This window comes from Sceloporus occidentalis, unplaced genomic scaffold (assembly GCF_023333645.1).
Source record: "Sceloporus occidentalis isolate IW3139 unplaced genomic scaffold, rSceOcc1.0.p SCAF_29, whole genome shotgun sequence".
NCBI lineage: Eukaryota > Metazoa > Chordata > Lepidosauria > Squamata > Phrynosomatidae > Sceloporus > Sceloporus occidentalis.
Window position 1 is genome coordinate 2,079,894 of NW_028317009.1, and position 19,987 is coordinate 2,099,880.

Consider the following 19,987-nt stretch of genomic DNA (forward strand, 5'->3'; position numbering starts at 1 on the left):
TTAATAAGGCTATTTCCTATTTGTGGTAGTTTATTTAGGATTAGGAGCTGCTTACGATATGTCTGGAAAACAAAATTGCACTGTTTGCACTTTGTGGTTTATTTGGAACTTGCCCTAAAGCATAATGATTCTGAACATGACACTATGTGTTGGTATATACTCTTAGCTTATATGAGAGATCACACAGAGGCACAGATGACCTAAGGACTTAAAGTTGCTGTTCTACCCACTCTGCTGAATTTAATACTTTTGTAACTAATTGAAGCATTTAAAACACAATTTCCGGTATGTTTGAATAACCAAACTGATTCATAACTCTTTAATCACATAAAATGTTTTATCATTCATACTTTTAGTCAGTAACATTACCATGTGATACAAAAAAAGTGAACTTCAATTTCACAATTGAATTTACTCAAAAAATAAGAATTAACGGTATTCTGCATAAAATCTGAATATAGATGTTTCTGTTTGTATGGTACATGCCAATTCTATTTCCATGTGTCTATGGTGTTCCTGATATGGTAGCCCTTGCTCTCTGCGGAACTGATGAGATGTCTTCTGCTATCTCCGGAGTTGTTAGTGCTGATAGATTTTGTCCCCTGGGGCTGTAGAAAAACAGCCCTGTAATTTCAAATATCTGGAGTCAATTTGCATAAATCCATACATAAAGGTGTGTGGGTTTTTTTGTTTTTTTTCAAGAATGTATTATACAATTATGTGTATACATATAAAATATTAAGTGAGCAACATCTCATTTTAGTTAATGTTTATAACTAATTACTGTGACTACTTTAGATCCATTAGAAGGGTAGTCTTTCTCAAAAGAAAATATGGAAGGATATCGAATACCTTTTGTAACCTATGCCTTCAGCTAAGGCTGGGACAAATGAATTAAAAAAGTAGTTTTATATAAAAAAAATAAAACCTCAGAAAGAAACACCATTTGTGAAGCTACAATAGCGTTCAATAATTCTGGGCATAATAACTGAAGATACAAATCCTGCAGGTTAGATCCCCTCCACTAAGGTCTATTCATGTTTTCCTGGCCAATTAAGTGATGCTTGTTTTTGGATCGATTTAATGTTGTGTTTTAACCTAAATTGGTAATAATTTAGGATTAAGGAGAGGCTATGGCTTTGACATTGGGAATTATGTTTGCTTTGTCTTTGGTGTGTAGATTTAGGGAAGTTTGATCCTACTGTGGCCCGTGCTATAAGGAAGAAATTGCTTTTGAATAAGTCTTCCTTGCTGCTATACACTTCATTGTCTTTGCATTTTCTAGTGGTACCCCTGTGTCCAGCTCCTTTGGGACACTTTTTACCTGAGCTATTTTGTCCTATGATTCCTTGATGGGTTTCACGTGCAGCTATTTAGTAGGGACATGTGTGTGTTGGCAAAGACATTTCTCCAAACTAGTACCTTACTATGAAAACATTTTGTGTAGACCAGTGGGACCACTTTCATTCCTCACAGTTAACATTTACATTTGGAATTAATCAGGTTTTAAAGTATCCCCTGGTCCCGTAAGGCAAAGTAAAAATCACTGCCTTTTGATGAGCACCATGGCTCCGGTATGGGTTAAACATTAATAAAGTCACAAGCAAATTGTTGTTTCGTACACAGCACATGGCCTAGACTTCACTGTTGTTTGGAAACCCTGTGTGAGAATGGAGGGCAACACAATTTAGCTTGTATAAAGTCTGTGACTTTACACTGATCCTGACCATTACAAGTAGTATTCATTCATTTGCATGGAACATTTTCCGTGATCAGGGATACCTGCCATGTTATCACCAGGTAAATGTTAGTGCTTCTGGATGGTCTTCTTGCGTACCACAGGCTAGACATTACTAAATTAGATTTAGGAAAGATGAAAGATTCTGTCACCATAAAAACCAATAAGTGTCTGTTATTCATAATACTGTTTTGGCAAGTATTTTTTTCCTTTCAGTGAATGCCAATCAAACTTAAGGATGAGTCAGGACAACCAGATGCATGGAACCTAATGCTTTACAGAACCGATGTGTGGTCTTGGTTGCTTCTCCTAATCACATAAAGAATGTCAACTGTTTCTTTAGTGCAAGACCGAAGCGCAAAGGGCACATGTATTTTATGATATTAGATATCAAATAGCCATATCTGCTCTCATGGAAAAATGAATACTGAAAGTGAATGTATTACTCCCCTGCAGGACTTTTTTTTTAAATAAAGAGAACTTATAATTACCCCAAATTCAGGATCTGTCAAATGTTACGTTGCTGTGAATTTTGGAGAATCCCAGCATTAGATAAAACAAAAATTCTCCTACAAGGTACCACAATGGATCGATACCTTGGATTACACTGCTCGATTACACTTTGCATCACCCAAAGTTGTTATAGAAAACTATGTTTACAAATAAGATTGTTGTTTTGGAATAAATGTTTTATTGTTTTTATACTGCGATTACATTTTTTTCTCATCTTAGACCCATAGGTTGATTTGTTTTCCATAGGACAAAGTGGAATCTATCGTAATTCAACCACCTTCTAGATCCTTCTAGATAGTTAACATTTTAAATTAAGTCATTCTAGTAACACACAATGCGATAGAAGTGTCCCAGCCACTAAACCTATTACAAAATCTATTGCGAAGTCATGAGGATATTAAACATCTTCCTATCTGTTTTAGACCACACACTCTGATCTCAAGAGCTTACACTCGGTTATATAGGTGGGCTCATAAAAGCAGTTTAGCTGGTTCTCTGTTATTAAAGACAGATCTTGGATTTAGTATGTTGTTTATCATTTGTGTTCAAGGTTTCTCACATTAGAAGTTTATGTGCTTAATCTTTTTAACGCTTCCCTGCCTCTCCACCAAAGTGTACGATAACCCTGCAGGAATCATCAATCCACTGGTCTCTGTCACATTCTGGATGTGATTTTACATTCCCTGGAATGCACTTGAGTGAAACATCACCGGAGGAGGCGTCAATATGCTCAGAGGGGCGGGAGGCTGAGAGCAATCCCCTTCTTGAAGTCGAATTGCATTGTAGTCTCTGGCAATATGATCACACAATGATTAGTGCAGCGAGGTCCTCTCCACTTGTTGTCTGTTACACTGTTACTTAAGAAATGTCATTTAACTCAGATAGCTCCTACTGAACTGACTCCAAGGATGCCATCACATTCAGCATGTTGAGAACAAGTTCTCTGCATGCTTTTTTAGAACAGAGATGATAGTACATGCTTTCCCCGAAGATGGATTACTTTGTGCTGTTTATATGGACTCTACCTGTCACTATCCTGAAATGCACTTCCATGCAGTTTTTGACAATCCTGTGGATTGGACGATTAGACAAGGCAGGTTAATTTTTGCATTTGGATTATCGTTAGTTTTTTGTGTTTTTTTTGTTAAATTATATGTTTGTTTCATTTATTTTAAACAGTATGTTTAACTATATAATTTTACTTTCTTATTTTAGAATTTTCAGCTCTACTGTCTTTACTGTGTGTCATTTGCTGCATCGATAACTGGCGACAGCGGATTTGGCACCTTAAATCACGGTTTGTACATAGTATTTTTCATTTTTTTTCAATTAAATGAGTTAAGTGGATCATTTGTAACTTTTGTTGTAAAGCCATTCACAACATATTTCTTGCATATATATATATATATATATATATATATATATATATATATATATATGTATATATTATTAATAGTGAAATAAAAAGTAGTAAAAAGAAATTGATATAAAGTGGTTTAAATAACATTTGTATCCATTGTGCCTTTGCATAGTGTATTGTACTTTTCATTACCAGCAAGTACATTGTGAGTTGGAATTTTGATCCTTGAACACGTATAGTATAGAAAACATTGAGCTTCATTACTGGATTAAAATACCTCCTAAAAATGACTCACTTTTTGATATGTCGAGAAAAAATGTAATCTCATATGCTGAGTACAACTGAATAACAATTGATAAGCAGATCAGCTAAAGAGTTAATATTTTAAAAAGTCAAGGTCTACCTATGTAAGTTACCAGGTATGTGGTTCAGCAGAACAGGTATACAAACTATATACCTGTAGGGCAAGAAATATTTCTTCATGGTAACATCTGTTTGCAAGGTCCTGTAGCTGTAGAATTGATGGTTTATTAGACATATGCATTGGTTATTGTTTTTAAAGATTTTAATGTAAAAATAACCATTTTAAAGTGTATTTCATCTTGTTTTATTGTTTTAGTAGGTTCTGAAAGTCCACCCAAACATTGAATTATAGAGGCCATCATTTAGAGAAAAATTATCAGAAAATTAGCCGATGTCTAAAAATTAGGAAATTAAAACTTATTTTCTTTAGCTTGGTGGAGTACATTATTTTTTTTGCACTATTTGTTTTTGAGGCACAGGAACTGTACGTAATGATCATTTCTTCCCCTAGTACCCTGAAAAACAATGCATTTTACAAAATTCCTCCTTAATATCTGTTTTTTTCTATGGTTTAGTGGTATAGCGAGATAACTGGGCACATGAAGAGTTTCCTTATGCAACTGTGCAAGTACACAAATAGCTATCGTATCAGTTTGTGACTATCTAGGCCAATTCAGTTACCTGGGCAAGAAGGATCATATTACGTGTGCATATTTATGAGGTATTCAGTAGTGAATTTTCACCACTCAGTATAAAACAGGACCTTTTCATTCATTTTTAGATGTTTGTTTTTTTTAAACAATTTTAGATTTTGAAGAACTCCCTACTGTTTAAGTTCTAGTGAGGATATAATGCGCTGCTGTTAAAATTTTAAGCTGGGTAATATCTACTTGGAATGGGGATGTTTGCCAAAGTGCTACAGGGGCAGCTGCTCAAGGCTTAGTGACCTTCACTGGTCCGCAGTTGACCACACCTTGGTAGCCTTTGCATCTCTAATGTGTAATGGCCATAACTAGAGTGACATGGTAGCATCTGCCATTAATAGTCACCCCTGCTACCTTCTATGGGGAAGTTATGGAGCTGGGTAAAGGAAAGAGTGGTGCCTTGTTGCTGGCCTTTATGGTTTCTGGGGCCCTGGCTACTTTCATAGAGCATGACTTTTGGGGGAGATTATTACGGTATTTATTGATTTATAGAAATCCAACATATTCCATAGTTATGTACAATGGACAAGTATGACATAAGAAGTATTACATCACATAACAACTAGGACTTACAGAAACAATAAAAAACGATTTTCCTGGTTCTAAAGCATTTCCAAAGACGTGAAAGGCACCCTCTTGCCCGCTGATGATGCTGAACACCAGGTGATGATGCATTTCCCTGCACGTATTGTGTTCATTAGGCCTTATTCATTTTGCAATTGTTCAGGCATTCTGTCTATTTTCCTCCTTGCTCCGATATCCGTGTAATGGATGGCTGTTTTGGGGCTCCAGGTATCTTGCTATTGTGTTGTTTTGAAGCTGACAATTGAACATTTAACCCTTTAAAGATTTTCCCTGAATCCGCTGTGTTGACAGGATTGATTTACTGTCATGTTTAATAACTAGGTCTCACATCAGGGCCGCATGTTACAGTACTGAATTAATAACGTCTGTTGTATAATATGTTCATGACCTTTCAGAGTTGCAAAAGGACTATCTTCTTCTGCAGATGGAGCTTCTCGAAGTCTCAGTCTGATTCTCAGAATCCCTTTTATTCATGTTTCCATTTTACAACCTTGATATATTGTTGCACAATATCTTAATTCTTCTCTGCTGATGTGCTTTTAATGGTAATCCGCAGATATACAGTACCAATAATTTCAATTGTTTCATGCACCTAGTTTATAATTACCACCTTTCAGTAGTCTTTAGTAGTTAAGAAGATATTAGATACATTTTAGAAACTATTCTAACTATATACTTTCTAATACACATAGCCCAATGAAAGCCCCACTTATACCAGGGCCAGACTGGGCATTGAAACCGGCCAGCAACCAATAAAATTACACAATAAAGGCACATGGAGGCACCATTGTGCACTGGCCCACTAGGTTGGCCCAATGGCCTGATACAAAGAAATAGCAGTAGGCACTTTGCAGATACATTTGTGCAAACATTCTCTATAACACGTTAGCATCACTTTTAATAAGAAAGGACTTGTTAAAAACCTCACACAAATCTCACACGAAGTAGTAGCAATGACAACACTGCTGTAGCTTTCTTTTCTACATAGGTTTCTTAGGCAAACATTAAGATTTGCCTGTGTAAGTCTCTTCTTTAATCTCTTATCTATTTGGGATCTTTGACTGGGAGAAAATTATCACCAGACCCCCTGCTGGGTACAAATCAGAGCTAAATGAAGTAAGAGTCCATTCTGTTTAAGATATCCTATTCTTTTACCAGATAATAGTGACAATGATGAATCTGATTCCCATGTGTCCCTTGGCTCTGAGTCTATTTTGTTTACCTAATGTACAAATTGACTCTCAACACCATGGGGCAAAGGAGCACCTACTTAAGATCTAAGCAGTCAATGGTCACTAATACATGAGTTGCAAGAGAATTGAGGTGAAAGACAACATTTCATTCCACTATTCTAAGCAGATAAGGGTCAACTCCACACATTTCTCCTGCTGGGAAAGCTGAACTGGCCCTGTATAACTCATAATTAAATATGTGAGCCAATTAACTGTACATGATACACAGACAAGGCAGCCTTGGCCACACTGGAAACATATTAGGGTAGCTTTTCATATTGTATTGCTAAAATACAAGATAAAAGTATAATTTTACTCCCAACTCTCCTGCACACTTTAGGGATGAACATCTTATAGTTTAACTGGGGATTTGGACTATGTAGCACCGGAGGGTAGTGGAGGACTTTGGGCCATTACCTATAAAAAAAATGACATCACTAGAAAAGGCTATCATTTCTTGCAGATAATTATGTCTCGCAAGCTCCTAATTTTTTCTTTTAATCAAAGAGCTTAGACTATACTTGTCTAGAGAGAACTGTCCTGAGTTGAATTAGCATTAAATATGTTCTCTATGAAACATCATGTTTTGTTTTAATTTTGATTTTAAAGAAAAAGAAGCTGCATTGGATTTGTGATATAGGCCTATCAGAATGTGAATTCACAGAACAATTCTAGAGACCAAAGACTGATTAAGGTTTGAATCTACATTAGGAAAAACAGGAAGACTAGATGGGTAGAAATGGTTCTTATCCACCATCGATTTCAATGTTTCTACATTACATAAGTTATGGTGGGTAAAAGTGATGGAAAACCCTTCCACTTAAAATGAAGGGGGTAGTAGAAGCATTATTAAACACTCATAGACAGACAGAAGGCTTGTCTTTCCCTCATGTTTCTACATCTCATAGAAATATAGTTTTCCATTAGTATATTCCAGGAAAGTCAAAAATACTCATGCCTGGGGTGCATGCTGATGGTTGACAACACTTAACACACATTCACTTCACTGATTTCCAGAGAACTTGCTCATGTCTTTGTATACACTGTCATTTCAGATTATGTCTTCATAACACCCATCGAGGTGGACTCCTACGGAGCCTACATTACGCATGATATTTTGCACAGCAGTCGAAAAAGAAGATCAATTGGAAATTCAAAGACTTCTTTACACTACAGATTTTCAGCATTTGGACAGGAACTTCACTTGGAGCTGCAGCCTTCATCTGTTCTGTCGGAGGAGTTTGCTGTGCAAGTTTTTCAAAAAGATGGATTTTTAGCAGATGTTGAACAGACTGTGGAACGGTGCTTCTATCATGGATTTATCAGGGGCTATGACAACTCCTCTGTAGCCATATCTACATGTGTGGGCATGGTAAGTCCAAGGCCATCCTTAAAAAAACAGAAACCACTGGTGGGAGGTAGCGTGGTGTATCCTATATATTTCTGTAATTATTATTATTCTTTATTGGGGAACAGTGATATCAACCTTTTTGCATAACTTTACTGAATCCTACCCAAATAACCCTTGGTCTGCATGAAGTACTCTACAGAGCTACTTGTCTTGGCCACTGTTGGCTTGATGGCCTGTTTAACCAAGCATATATTGTCGTGGTGTGCTCGATATATCGGATAAACTATTGTAATGGTCCTGTTTTGGTATTGATCGTAGCTTAAAGGTATATATTAAATGAAATGGGAATTTGCAGGATTTTTTAAATCCATGATTTGCATTGTGTGTTTCTACCAAAAGAGCTGAGCTGCCCCTCCTAAATATATGCCATTTTGGACCTCTCCCAACATTGACTATGCTTTTGTCAGTCTGTAGGCCAGTCTGTAACAAACATTAGTAAATTACAGGTTAAACTAGCAAAAGGCTACCTTGCTAATTGGAACTATAGCTATAGCTCCATAAGCCTGGTTCTTAATTTATCATGTATGTATGTGAAAATATATACGGAAAAAGCCTTATATTTATTTTTGTATCCCCCAAAGAACTTAAAAAAATAATTTGTGTATTTAAATGTCCTACTTAAGCAATCTTATAAATAGGTTTTACTAATATATCATAATTTATTATCCCAACTGAATTCTAATTCTAAAAAGATGGTTGCTATCAAAGATTAAAGAGAAAAGACCAGACTATAATTAATGGGGAACTGTCTCATCTGATACAAAAACCTAAGTGATTCCAGCTGTTAAAACCATCTGTCACTAGCACTATTATTATTATTATTATTATTATTATTGTGTTTAATGAATTATTTAGAGTTTGTTTTCTAGCTCAGGCTAGCTTCAGGCTATATAGAAAGTTGTAAGCAGGGCAGTAATTCAAAACATGTCTTGTGGCAGCAAGATGGCAGCTTCTATAAAGAACATAACCCAAAATAATAAAGAGTAAAGTTGATGCTAAAGTGAAAAGAAATACAAAACATGATTAATATGTTCTTTACAGGTGTGAGGATTAGGTTTCTATTTGTAATAATCTGTTACGGTCCCATTTTAGGTAGAGTCTATCCCCTGTGAACAATTTTGAATTGAAACCATTTAGATATTTGTAAAATTCAAATCCTGGATGAACGCTAGATTGGAAAAAGTACCTGTTTGCCTTTTTGATACATATGTTTGTTTTAATAGCTCTGATGACCTTAAAATAATTTTTTGGATCATTAGTACTACTACCAAGAAAATGTCTAAATGACCATGCAATTCATAAATTCTTATATTATTGCATGTGCTAGATCATGTAAACCTCAGATGAGGGAGAAAACCAGCTGTCGGTGAATGTCTGTACGTTCAACAATGCTGTCAAGCTTTATCATCCATGTGATATGAAGCTCATATCTGAATCTCAAAGCCATGATGAACATAATCCCATGATTATTCTGTCTGGGTGTTTTAGAGACTATAGGATCATTATGTCATAATCAGCAGTTTCTTTGAGCTCTTCTGCTAATTTGGATATTACTCTTCTAGGTTAATGAATGAAATCCCATGTTCCAGGCTTATAAAGCATATTTTCTTTTAAGATGCTCTAGCTCTACCTAGTTGTGACCTATTGTGGTTTTGCAGAAGAAACTATCCACACAAGGGGCTTTCTTCATTGAGTCCAAGTTTAGCCATCATACTGCAGGGATTTTAGCCATCATACTGTCAGATTGAATGATGTTACCGAGACTGAATGGCCTCACAATCCTCTTTACACCAATTACCTTTGTCACTTGGATGCCCCTCTTTCCTATTTGTTTTGTTCAATGCAATTAAATTGAATGTGGTGTTTCTTTTATGCTTTTGGCAGCTCTTACGTTTCCATTGTTGCTTTAATTTGCAGTAGCCATTCAACAATAAAACCACAGCGACCCCTTTTTTAAAGCATCAAACACCACAATGGTATTTCAAAGAAATTGCATTTCAATAGACTGGAGCCTCTGGAGGGTCTCTTTGATCTAATTTTTGGATGACCCAAAGGATTTAGTCATTCACAGCTCTGCCGTCTGATAATGCCTCTATAGAGTAAAAGGGGATCATTTAGAATGGGTTGCTTGCTTGAATGGTCTTTGAATGGCAGATAAAAAAACACACACTCACTCACTGATCTGCTGCTTTGTAAAAGAATTATGACAAGAGGCCTATTTCACCCCAACTTTGCTGATGTTGATGTTAATCTAACACAAACTTGTTAATTAGATCCCTGGTGCAGGTAAAACTTTTGCTACTAATCAACTAATTGAATAGTAATCACAGGAAGGTTAATATCACAGCTGCATCTTTTATAGAAACATTAACTACGTTTTTTAGCGTATTTTAGCCATGTAAATAAAAAAAAAAAAATCTCCGTTCTTTTCTTTAAAATAAAAATAAATAGCAGAAAATTGTTATTTTTAATGTTCGTTTACTAAAAAAAACACTAATTAAATGTTATTTTATTTTTCTTTTAATATTTTTATACAATGTTGAATATATCACTCCTCACTTGTCAACATTTACTTAAATGTAATTTAGTGATTCTTCTGTAAGTATGGTTACAAAAGAAAAACTCTTCTAATGTCGATGAATAGAAAGAAAATAATACGCTATTGGCACATGTTTAAACTAAATATGATTTCATCTTCATCTTGGGTCATTTTGTATCATATCTGCAACTTTTATATCAAATTATATATCAATTAGATTCTAGACTCAAAGTTAGAATTTTGGGTTATTTTCGCTCAATATAGCCCATCTAAAATATACCAGTTAATACCATGTTTTTTGGGCCACAATCCAAAAAAAGTTATAAAGTTACAAAATACTTTGGGTCGTTCAGATGGAATGAAGGCCTCTAAGGTCCCAACATATCATGTAACTTTACATGTTTTATTTTGGCTCAATAACTTCTTAAGATTTTTTTTTAATATGGTATTCAGGTCTATATCCCAATCCTGTCTAATACAGAGAGAGAAGCATTGAGTAGAGTATACTGTTTGGAAGTATATATGGTGTCCAGACCTGCGTTCCCTTTCATTGTTGTTGAGATTCAGGAAACATTTCTGATCAGATTCTAAAAAATGATACCATTGAAACTACCATAAATCAGTAATTTAAGTCTATCCAAAAACCTTTGGATGAATGGAAATTTTCTTTAAAAAAAGAAATATAGGTTCCTAAAAGTATATTGTACAAGAACTACCACTGGCAAACACCTGCAGGAAGCTGCGTGTTGCTGTGCAACTGACATTCAGGTGTCAGAAAGGGGTGGAAAAAGAGTGAAGAGCATCATAAACGTTTTTACCAAAACAAAGCAATATGGGGCCATAGGAACTGGGTACATTTACGATTTTTAGCAACAATGAAAAAGGTAATTCTTTTTATAATCCAGTGCAATTGACACTTTCCTGGTTTCTCAGTTCATGAAGTTCACAAACACTTGACCAATGTCTTGTGCTAATCCTCCACAACATCAAGACTACAATAGTGGGAAATGCATGTGTGTGATCTTTTGTCCCTTGTGTTGATGCATTGGTTTTACTATCAATTTATTAAAAACACCAGAATGATACAATTACATACCTAAATTGGAACTCCCATTCTGCACTCTTTATCTCAAGATTCTAATTAAGGACAATATGATGAACCAATAGAACTATGGTACCTGGTGGACCTGTAATGATCATGGGACTGGGAAGAGCATGGGGTGACAAAGAGGGCCCTGTCTTTAGGCTTGAAGTGGACCCTACTATTTCTGATGGTGGCTCTATGGGATTTAAATGTATGTGACAAGGAAGACAGGCAGGGTCTAAATAGTTCGTTTAATTAGGTTAAATATCAAAGCGATGACAGATATAATCTCAGGTCTGCTTATAACCTATTGGTCACACAAAGCGAACATTAATATACTGTTTAGCCATAATACCCATACCAGAAGGATTACAGGGTTCCTAATAAGACTTTAAATGATATGTTTAGCTTTCTTTTACAATTCTACATGTTTGTAACTACCCACATTGATCTTCAGTTTTTTAAACCCCCTTTTGAAACAAAAAAACTTTTATTACAGGTTATTAAAATAATTCTCTTTGATTTGTGCTTGAATTTGTCATTTAACTCCACTAGTTAAGGTAAAAAAGATTGAAATATTATCAGCCAAAAAAGTAATTCTACTGATTCTAATAATCTCATCATATGTAGTCATTGTGTCATATGTAGCCTTCAAAGGCTTGGTGTTTAATTTCAACATTGTTTAAGCATGTTATGATCCCACGGCCACCGGTCAAAGAGGTTGGGGTCAAGTATTCCACCTCCCGTCACTTCCATGGTGGGCTGTTTGACAACACACTTTGACCCTTTGTAGGAGATAAGGTTAATTACTCTTGTGACTACCCAAAAAGAAAAAGTGTTCTCATCTAATAGCCCACCCTGACACCGCCAGTTGGAGAGCGTAGATGTAAGATGTGATGATTTATCTATTCTTTTGACACCAAATGTACCCATTCAACAAAACATGTTTTATGTTTCTGTAATTTCAATGCCCAAGGGAATCAGCACACCTTAATTAAAACCTCAAGGATCTGAGTATTCTAGTGCCAAGATTGTGTTTTAGAACAGTATGTAATGAACCTTTTAAAAATATGATGTCTAGTATCAGGACATAGACATGGACGATTACATGTCACCCCTATCAGCACCTTGGACAGAGCAAGACATACACAGTGCAGAATGTAATGATTGCCACTATTTGAATTTCGCAACTAGGTGGTATCACATCTTGTGGTTTTAGATGTGTGTTACTAACTATTAACCCTACTTTTTGGTATCCATAAATGTAGATTGGTAACATAAAATAGGCATACAGTGTTTATTGATTCTTTTATTTTAAGTGCATGTGGAGGAAGAGAAATGAATATCAGAGAAGGATACATATCAACATTTGGAATAATTATCAATGGAAGACTCTAATCACTAGGTGTATGAATTGCAGCTGAATACTCTTATATTATGCAATTTGGTAGATTCCCTTAAAAGAGCTCCAGGTGAAGGGGACATTAAAAAAGGTATTGCCATTTACATTACCCACATTACCTAAGAATATCTGTATAATTCCCATAGAGCACAATTACCTATCCAGGCTATCGGCAACATTCTAGTGTATATGTCTAGTGTTATATGGGTAAATCACCATATTGCTTGTGGTAACAGCATACGACTTATAATGGATTAGATAAAAGATGTGATCATCGCAAATTGTTTTCAGTTTTTGGCTTCAAGTGTTTCATTTCTACAAATCTGTCTTTTCCTTCAGCCCCTTGGTACTTGTCTCTTCACGTCTTCCAACCTTAGAACGGTTTTGAAGTTTACAAAGCAGACAAGTCAAAATGATGTCACAGTTTAGATCTTTAGGTGGAATACTCCTTTTTCATGGTAAAAGTCTTGAAAACAGTTAGTCTCTCAATGTTATGCACCATTAAGAGATCTATGTTAGCGATATGTTTCAGGGTTACTAATCAGATTGAATGATCTACAAAACCCTTTTATGTTCTTTGTTAGGAGTAGGCTCTACGCAAATGCAAGGTCCTTCTATATAAAGAAATATTTCACATTACATATTGGATGTAGAGGTCTTTTACCTTGGTAAAGCCTGTTCTATGACATATTTTATGAGCTGTAGGTATATTTAAACACAGCTGTGTAGAGCGTAATGTTGTTTTGTACATAATTCCATGGCTGGGTTTAGCGCTTATATCTTCCCATACGCCAATGCTGTTAACTTTTAAGGCCATGGTACGTGTCTTTTAAGGATGAACCAATCTGGACCTAAAGTCCAGAACATAATCTGCGCCAAGTATTTTTCAGCACGCAAAGGTCATCTAAGTGTGTTTTGACAAGGACCTAGTGTCTTCTTATAGGGTGCTTACGCATTCTATTCAGCAGTGTATGAAAATAATCATCATGCTATCTCATCTTGTAGTATAAATCTATGATGATGTCACACCTTTTGTATGTATTTTTCCATTTGGAAATCTCTTGGGGATCTCCCCAATTGAAAAGGTGAGTTCAGAAGTGGATCTCCTTGCTCACTGCAAGGGATACCAACCGCATTCTACATGATGATGCCCAAGAAGGCCAAAACATGCCTCTGTCTGAGGTTGCTGGTGCCTCGTGTTTCAGATCTAGATCGCCCTGATGGATATTTTTCAGTTAGCTAAAACCTGAGACCCCATCCCCCACCCCCAGGGAGGTATTTAGTGTAGAACAGGTTATTTCTGCATGATCCATTCTCATTTGAGCAATACATTTTTGCTATCTCTTGTAACAACAGCTTTATGAAAACTCTTACATGGTCTTTCAAGTAATGAATACGGTTTGTCTTACAGCAACCTCCTGCCCCATAATAATTTAAAGCACTGGAATCTTTAACTGTATCCAGCTCTAGTATCTGCACTGGCAAGCACTAAGTGACTTATGATATTTTTTTATGCTCGAAACACTTTTTGGAACAAAAAAATACACTGCTTTGAACTATGTCTCTCTGAGTTAATGTTTGTTTCTTTTACATTTCTGCCCACTCTTTTAAACTAGATAAGAGAGTTCGCAATAATTGCCTCTTCTTTGGGTAATTGCTTAACTAATGTATGCCTTCACTGAACTGAAAACTAGGGATTTGCAAGAGATTCTGTGGTTCGTTAGTCAGGATTAGTGCATGTGCTTTAAATAAACTCTCAACAGTAGGGAATGACTAAATTCTGTAATAATGAAGTCATAGACCATCCAGCACGGTGGTGCGTTAATGCTCAGTAGTGGAAATGTGTACTCTATGTAATAACATATTTTATGCTTATATGAACATAAAGGGTATACAATGAGATAAAATGTTTTTTCTGCCTAACGTGCATCCTAGGTCTTTAATAAGCTCCCATCCAGGTTTAATTTTAATGAATGCTTGGATGCTAAGACGTCAGGAGTATGACATCATCGGGCAAGGTGATTATAGTCATTTAAACACCTAGGGCTGGATTCAATGCTGCAAACAAAATCTATCACGTGTAATTGAGTAGCAATCCCTTTTTAGACTGCAATGGTAAAATTGCACTTCTGACTGTCTCATATTTTGAGATCCTTCTCTGTTCTACTGACATTTATTTCCGGGAACGCTCGTTGTTTCAAATCCGTAACAAAAAAAGGCAGTAGTTTTGATTTTGACTTGAATTCTGAAGTACAGTATATGTCCAAGCAGTAACAATAGCGGTTCCACAATGGACAACACAAGACACCATTGAAGGAACCATAACAAACTGAGAAATTAATACACCATAACCTACTGCGTAAGAAAAATAACACACCACAATGTTGATATTGAATACTTTTGACAAATTGTCTTCTTTTAGTCAGGTTTCTTACGGACACACACAAATGAATTTTATATATCACCGTTGCCTCAGCACCTAGCAGAAGAACACAACTTCACCTCACCAAGAGGACATCATCCTCATGTACTATACAAAAGATCAGCTGAGACCAAAATACACCAAAACAAAGCAGATCAAATGAATTGGATGCATTCTGGACAGGTTTCAACTCCAATTGGAAGCATCCAAAAGCAACATTTTTGTGGAAGGCACAAGAGATGTGAGTGAACAATAATTTGATTATTTTCTTCAGGCTGATCAATTTGTGGTTTTAAAGTTCCTTATTATTGTTATATGTAATGATTGTTATTATATTTTATGCCTGTGTGTTCCCATCTACCATTTTAGTAAATGAACTCATATTTAAGTATGAATTTGCATCCAAAAGCACAGCTGGTGTTAACACAATGTGGCCTATAACATCATATACTAAAACAAGAGAGAACTCCATACTTTTGGCCACAAAAAACTGCGCTTATTCAAAGATGACTAAGCTTTTTGTACATGGCATGTATTTTATTACTTGATATATATTGTATGTAATAATGCATATGTACACATTTTTAGATTCACCCAGGCCACCCAAAAAAGATATGTATATCAGGCCTGATGAATACACAAATCCACCAAGGTCCAAAAGATCCGCCGCCAGATCCCAACATTCTGAGAGTTTGGTTGTGGAGACCCTTGTTGTGGCTGATAAGAAAATGGTGGAGAAGCACGGAAGAGACAGTGTCACCACATACATTCTAACCATCATGAACATGGTAAGGTACATGCTTTTCTAAAGCACAGTAATGTCACAGTTCCCTAAAAAATGGTCTAGGTACCCTTGCTGAGGAATTCTGACCAAGAATTATGAAACCTTCCTTTAACGTTAGTAGGAAAAAAGGGTATGTCTGCTCCAAATATTTGAATTGGGATCTCTGGCTCCATGAAGCGCCCAGAATAAGAAATTTCAGCTTAAACAGTTCAGAAAACTGCCATGCTCTACCAGATGATAGATACGTGAAGAAAGGCAAAGAAATCAAAGTTAATTTCCAAGATAGGATGCCTTGTCACATTAATTTGTACAGAATGTTCAAATGTTGTTTTCTTTCTTCCTTCGTATTTAGGTTTCCAGTCTGTTTAAAGATGGGACTATTGGCACAGATATTAGTATAGCAGTGGTGAGTCTCCTGCTTTTGGAAGAAGAACCAGTAAGTATTTTACTGTATTTAGCAATATGAATACGTGTTCAAAGGCTCAGAGCCCTTAAACCGTGGACCACATTCTCCCAGAGTCTGTCTGATAAGACCACCTATCTACTCTAAATCCCGGTATAAAAAAACCCATAAATTTTATGAAGTCCTGATCCTACAATAGGACACATAGGAGATCATACATATTGTATATATTGTCATTCATTCACAACTTACAGTTCTTTTGCTTTATTGTTGTACAGCCATATAGAACGGCGGTTCTTTTACACTGTTCAGGTCAATAGGATATACATTGATACTCAATAATAAAATAATATTCTAATTTGGCGACATAAAGATTTATATGAGGAGTTGTCTTTGTAAAGGAGAACTACACGAGCAGTCTCCATTACTTGGATTTATGCATATGAAATGTGGTACCTTTAATTATTGCCATTTGTGCATTTTCCTGTTTCATGTTCAGAAGCTCCACGTAGTGGTCCACATAATGCCATTTCTGGATATAATTAAAATATATGGTTAATTGACATAATTACTTCTGGGTATATAACTAGAAAAAGTAGCAAAAATGGCAACACATGGGTAAGTCCAGTGAAACCACTACAGTTTGAAACATATATGCCAATTTAATTCACTCCACTTAAAGGCTCTACATTTCAATTTTATTCTCTTGTTTCCTTACAGGCTGGTCTGGTAATAAATCATCACGCAGATCAATCGTTAAACAACTTTTGTCAGTGGCAATCAGCGCTTTCGGGGAAAAATGGGAAAAGACATGACCACGCCATACTTTTAACAGGACTGGATATATGTTCTTGGAAAAACGAACCCTGCGATACTTTAGGTTCAATATTTTATATTCTGTATGTTTTAAGAAATGCACAGTTATTTTGCAAAACCCTTATTTTGTAAAATCCTAAAGTTGGCTTTAAAAATCACAAGAATAAATTAGAATAGCACTACAGTATTATTATTCAATGTGAATATTCTTTCCGTCATCTCACCAAACTGCCTTCTTCACTAATGGATGTGGTTTAATTGTAGAAAATATGATTTTATGTTGTAACTTAGAATATGCATCACATTTATAATTCTATGGAGCAAACATTTAAAAGCAGAAAACGTAAAGCATTAGTTCTTTTCCATTGCATATTTTTTTTTACATTATTTAGGTTTCGCCCCCATCAAAGGGATGTGTAGCAAGTATCGTAGTTGCACGATTAATGAAGACACAGGCTTGGGTTTGGCGTTTACAATCGCTCATGAATCCGGACACAAGTAGGTTGATAAATCTGGTGTAATTTATGTTATGGGCTATTATTGAAAATGGAAATTAGAATAGAGGTTTAGAAAATAAAAAAAAAAAGCATGTGCGGTTTTGTAGGGGTAACTGCCTTATTGTAACAACCTTCCATAATATAAATATTAAACCTAGCTACATTGATATTATTACATGTGTGAGCTGGAGAATACGTCCATTCAAGCTGAGGTTAGGGTAAAAGACCTAAGATTCAGGTTCTAACTTTGAGAAATAGCAGGTGATATCATTTTCCAGTTGTGAAGCGGTTGCTCATCTCATCTCCTGTGGCTTATTAACAGTTTTGGAATGATTCATGATGGAGAAGGTAATGGTTGCCAGAAGGCGGAGGGCAACATTATGTCTCCAACATTAACAGGAAAAAATGGTGTCTTCTCCTGGTCTGCTTGCAGTAGACAATATCTTAAAGAATTTCTCAGGTGAGAATCATCTTGCATTTCAATGTGAAAACCGAAATAGATTTCCCAGACATCTAACTTAATTAACATATTATATTTGACAACTTTCATAGTAAGGATGCTTCTGAGATCCCTTTCAGGATTGTTATTGTCAGAATTAGCATTTCATCTGTATGTCGCTTCTGTCAAAATGACTCCTAAACTGGTTTTGTGTAGTGTTGCTGTCAATTTCCATCTCTCTTCTAATTGTATTTCCTGATGAAAATGTAAAAAAATTTCAAAATGTGTTAAGGCTTTGAACAAATGCTGTGTGATTAGATCTATTTTAGTGGTGAATGAGTCCATCTAAAGATAACGTTCACATGCATTTCAACAGATTAATGGATTGTTATGACCTTTATAGCTACAAGTCGGCTCTCACTTTACTAGTTTATTGCAGTCCTTGTAGTTGTAAAAGTTAAGTATAAATTGCTTTTAAGCCTACTATTTCGTGTCATGATTTTTCTTTATGGATTGCAATAATAAACTATATCATGAAGCTTTTTTTATTAATATTTTGCTAAGAACGTAACATTTTAGGTTCTAGGTTATATAGTTACTTTGTAGAAGTCTGATTCTGGTAGATAATTGAGTACCTATAACAGTAGATTCACTAAAGTCATTAAAGCAGTACAAATTTGCTGGACCTAAAGGTTTATTTTGCAATATAGTAATGCAAAATGAAAAAGGTTTTTTTTATGTTCAGCTGGTGGGATATGTATGTGAAGCTGAACGCTTCACAGTACAACAATGGGTATGCTTATCCTTACATGAGTTATATGAGAAGCAACAAATATTGTAGTTATACAATTAACACTTGAAAAAATACCAATATAAATCTTAATAAAGTAATACGTTTCTACAAGCTGCTAGTTGCATTAATTTTCTATTTTTTTGGAACACAAATAATTCACCTTGAATTCTATCACAGCACAGCTCAGTCCTCCTGTCTTGTTGATGAACCAAAACAAATCGGGCATTTCAAGTATCCTGAAAAATTACCCGGACAAATATACGATGCAGATACTCAGTGTAAATGGCAGTTTGGACCAAAGGCCAAGCAATGCAGCCTGGCATTTGTAAAGGTATTGTCCGTGCCGTGATTGTGAACCCTTAAGAATTAGATTTGAGTACTGCTTATATAAAAGGAATATTGAAATGATAGATGCTGTGCTCATTAATATTATATCAAATACTTATCGTTACAGGACATATGTAAATCACTTTGGTGTCACAAAAGTGGTCATCGGTGTGAAACAAAGTTCATGCCAGCAGCAGAAGGAACCGTTTGTGGCATTAATATGGTACTATTCCAAGATGGGAAAGTTTGTTGCTATGTGTCAAGAAAGTATATACAGAAATTCTAACTCCAAATCTCTGTTGACAGTGGTGTCGAAGAGGATTGTGTGTAAGGTTTGGAGATCATGGCCCACGACCAATTAATGGAGGATGGTCGGACTGGTCTGAGTGGTCGGATTGCTCTCGGAAATGTGGTGGAGGTGTTATGTACCAGGAACGGCACTGTAACAATCCAAAGTAAGACATTTCAAGACACTTTAACTAATTGAATAGATTTATACAATGAGGCGCAAATGACAATATCCAATATGTTTCGCAACTGTTTTTAAATGCAAATTTTGTAAGAAAGTCTTGTCTTCTCATTATGTTGTCATGTTATTGACTTACTTGGAATTGACAGGGGATTGATAATTAGAA

At 35.6% G+C, this 19,987-nt stretch overlaps 1 protein-coding gene across 1 annotated transcript in view; it reads left to right on the forward strand.

Moving 5' to 3' along the window:
• The first annotated feature begins 1,565 nt into the window (after nucleotides 1-1,565).
• The window catches only part of LOC149299113 (A disintegrin and metalloproteinase with thrombospondin motifs 18-like), a 28,010-nt gene continuing 9,588 nt past the window's right edge, over nucleotides 1,566-19,987 (forward strand). The window contains exons 1-12 of the mRNA XM_089486597.1: nucleotides 1,566-1,574; nucleotides 3,467-3,548; nucleotides 7,491-7,807; nucleotides 15,294-15,534; nucleotides 15,882-16,081; nucleotides 16,430-16,513; nucleotides 17,201-17,360; nucleotides 17,689-17,794; nucleotides 18,116-18,253; nucleotides 19,203-19,356; nucleotides 19,480-19,575; nucleotides 19,659-19,807. Coding sequence (XP_089342723.1) covers nucleotides 1,566-1,574; nucleotides 3,467-3,548; nucleotides 7,491-7,807; nucleotides 15,294-15,534; nucleotides 15,882-16,081; nucleotides 16,430-16,513; nucleotides 17,201-17,360; nucleotides 17,689-17,794; nucleotides 18,116-18,253; nucleotides 19,203-19,356; nucleotides 19,480-19,575; nucleotides 19,659-19,807 — 1,736 coding nt within the window. The remainder of the gene's footprint in view (nucleotides 1,575-3,466; nucleotides 3,549-7,490; nucleotides 7,808-15,293; nucleotides 15,535-15,881; nucleotides 16,082-16,429; nucleotides 16,514-17,200; nucleotides 17,361-17,688; nucleotides 17,795-18,115; nucleotides 18,254-19,202; nucleotides 19,357-19,479; nucleotides 19,576-19,658; nucleotides 19,808-19,987) is intronic.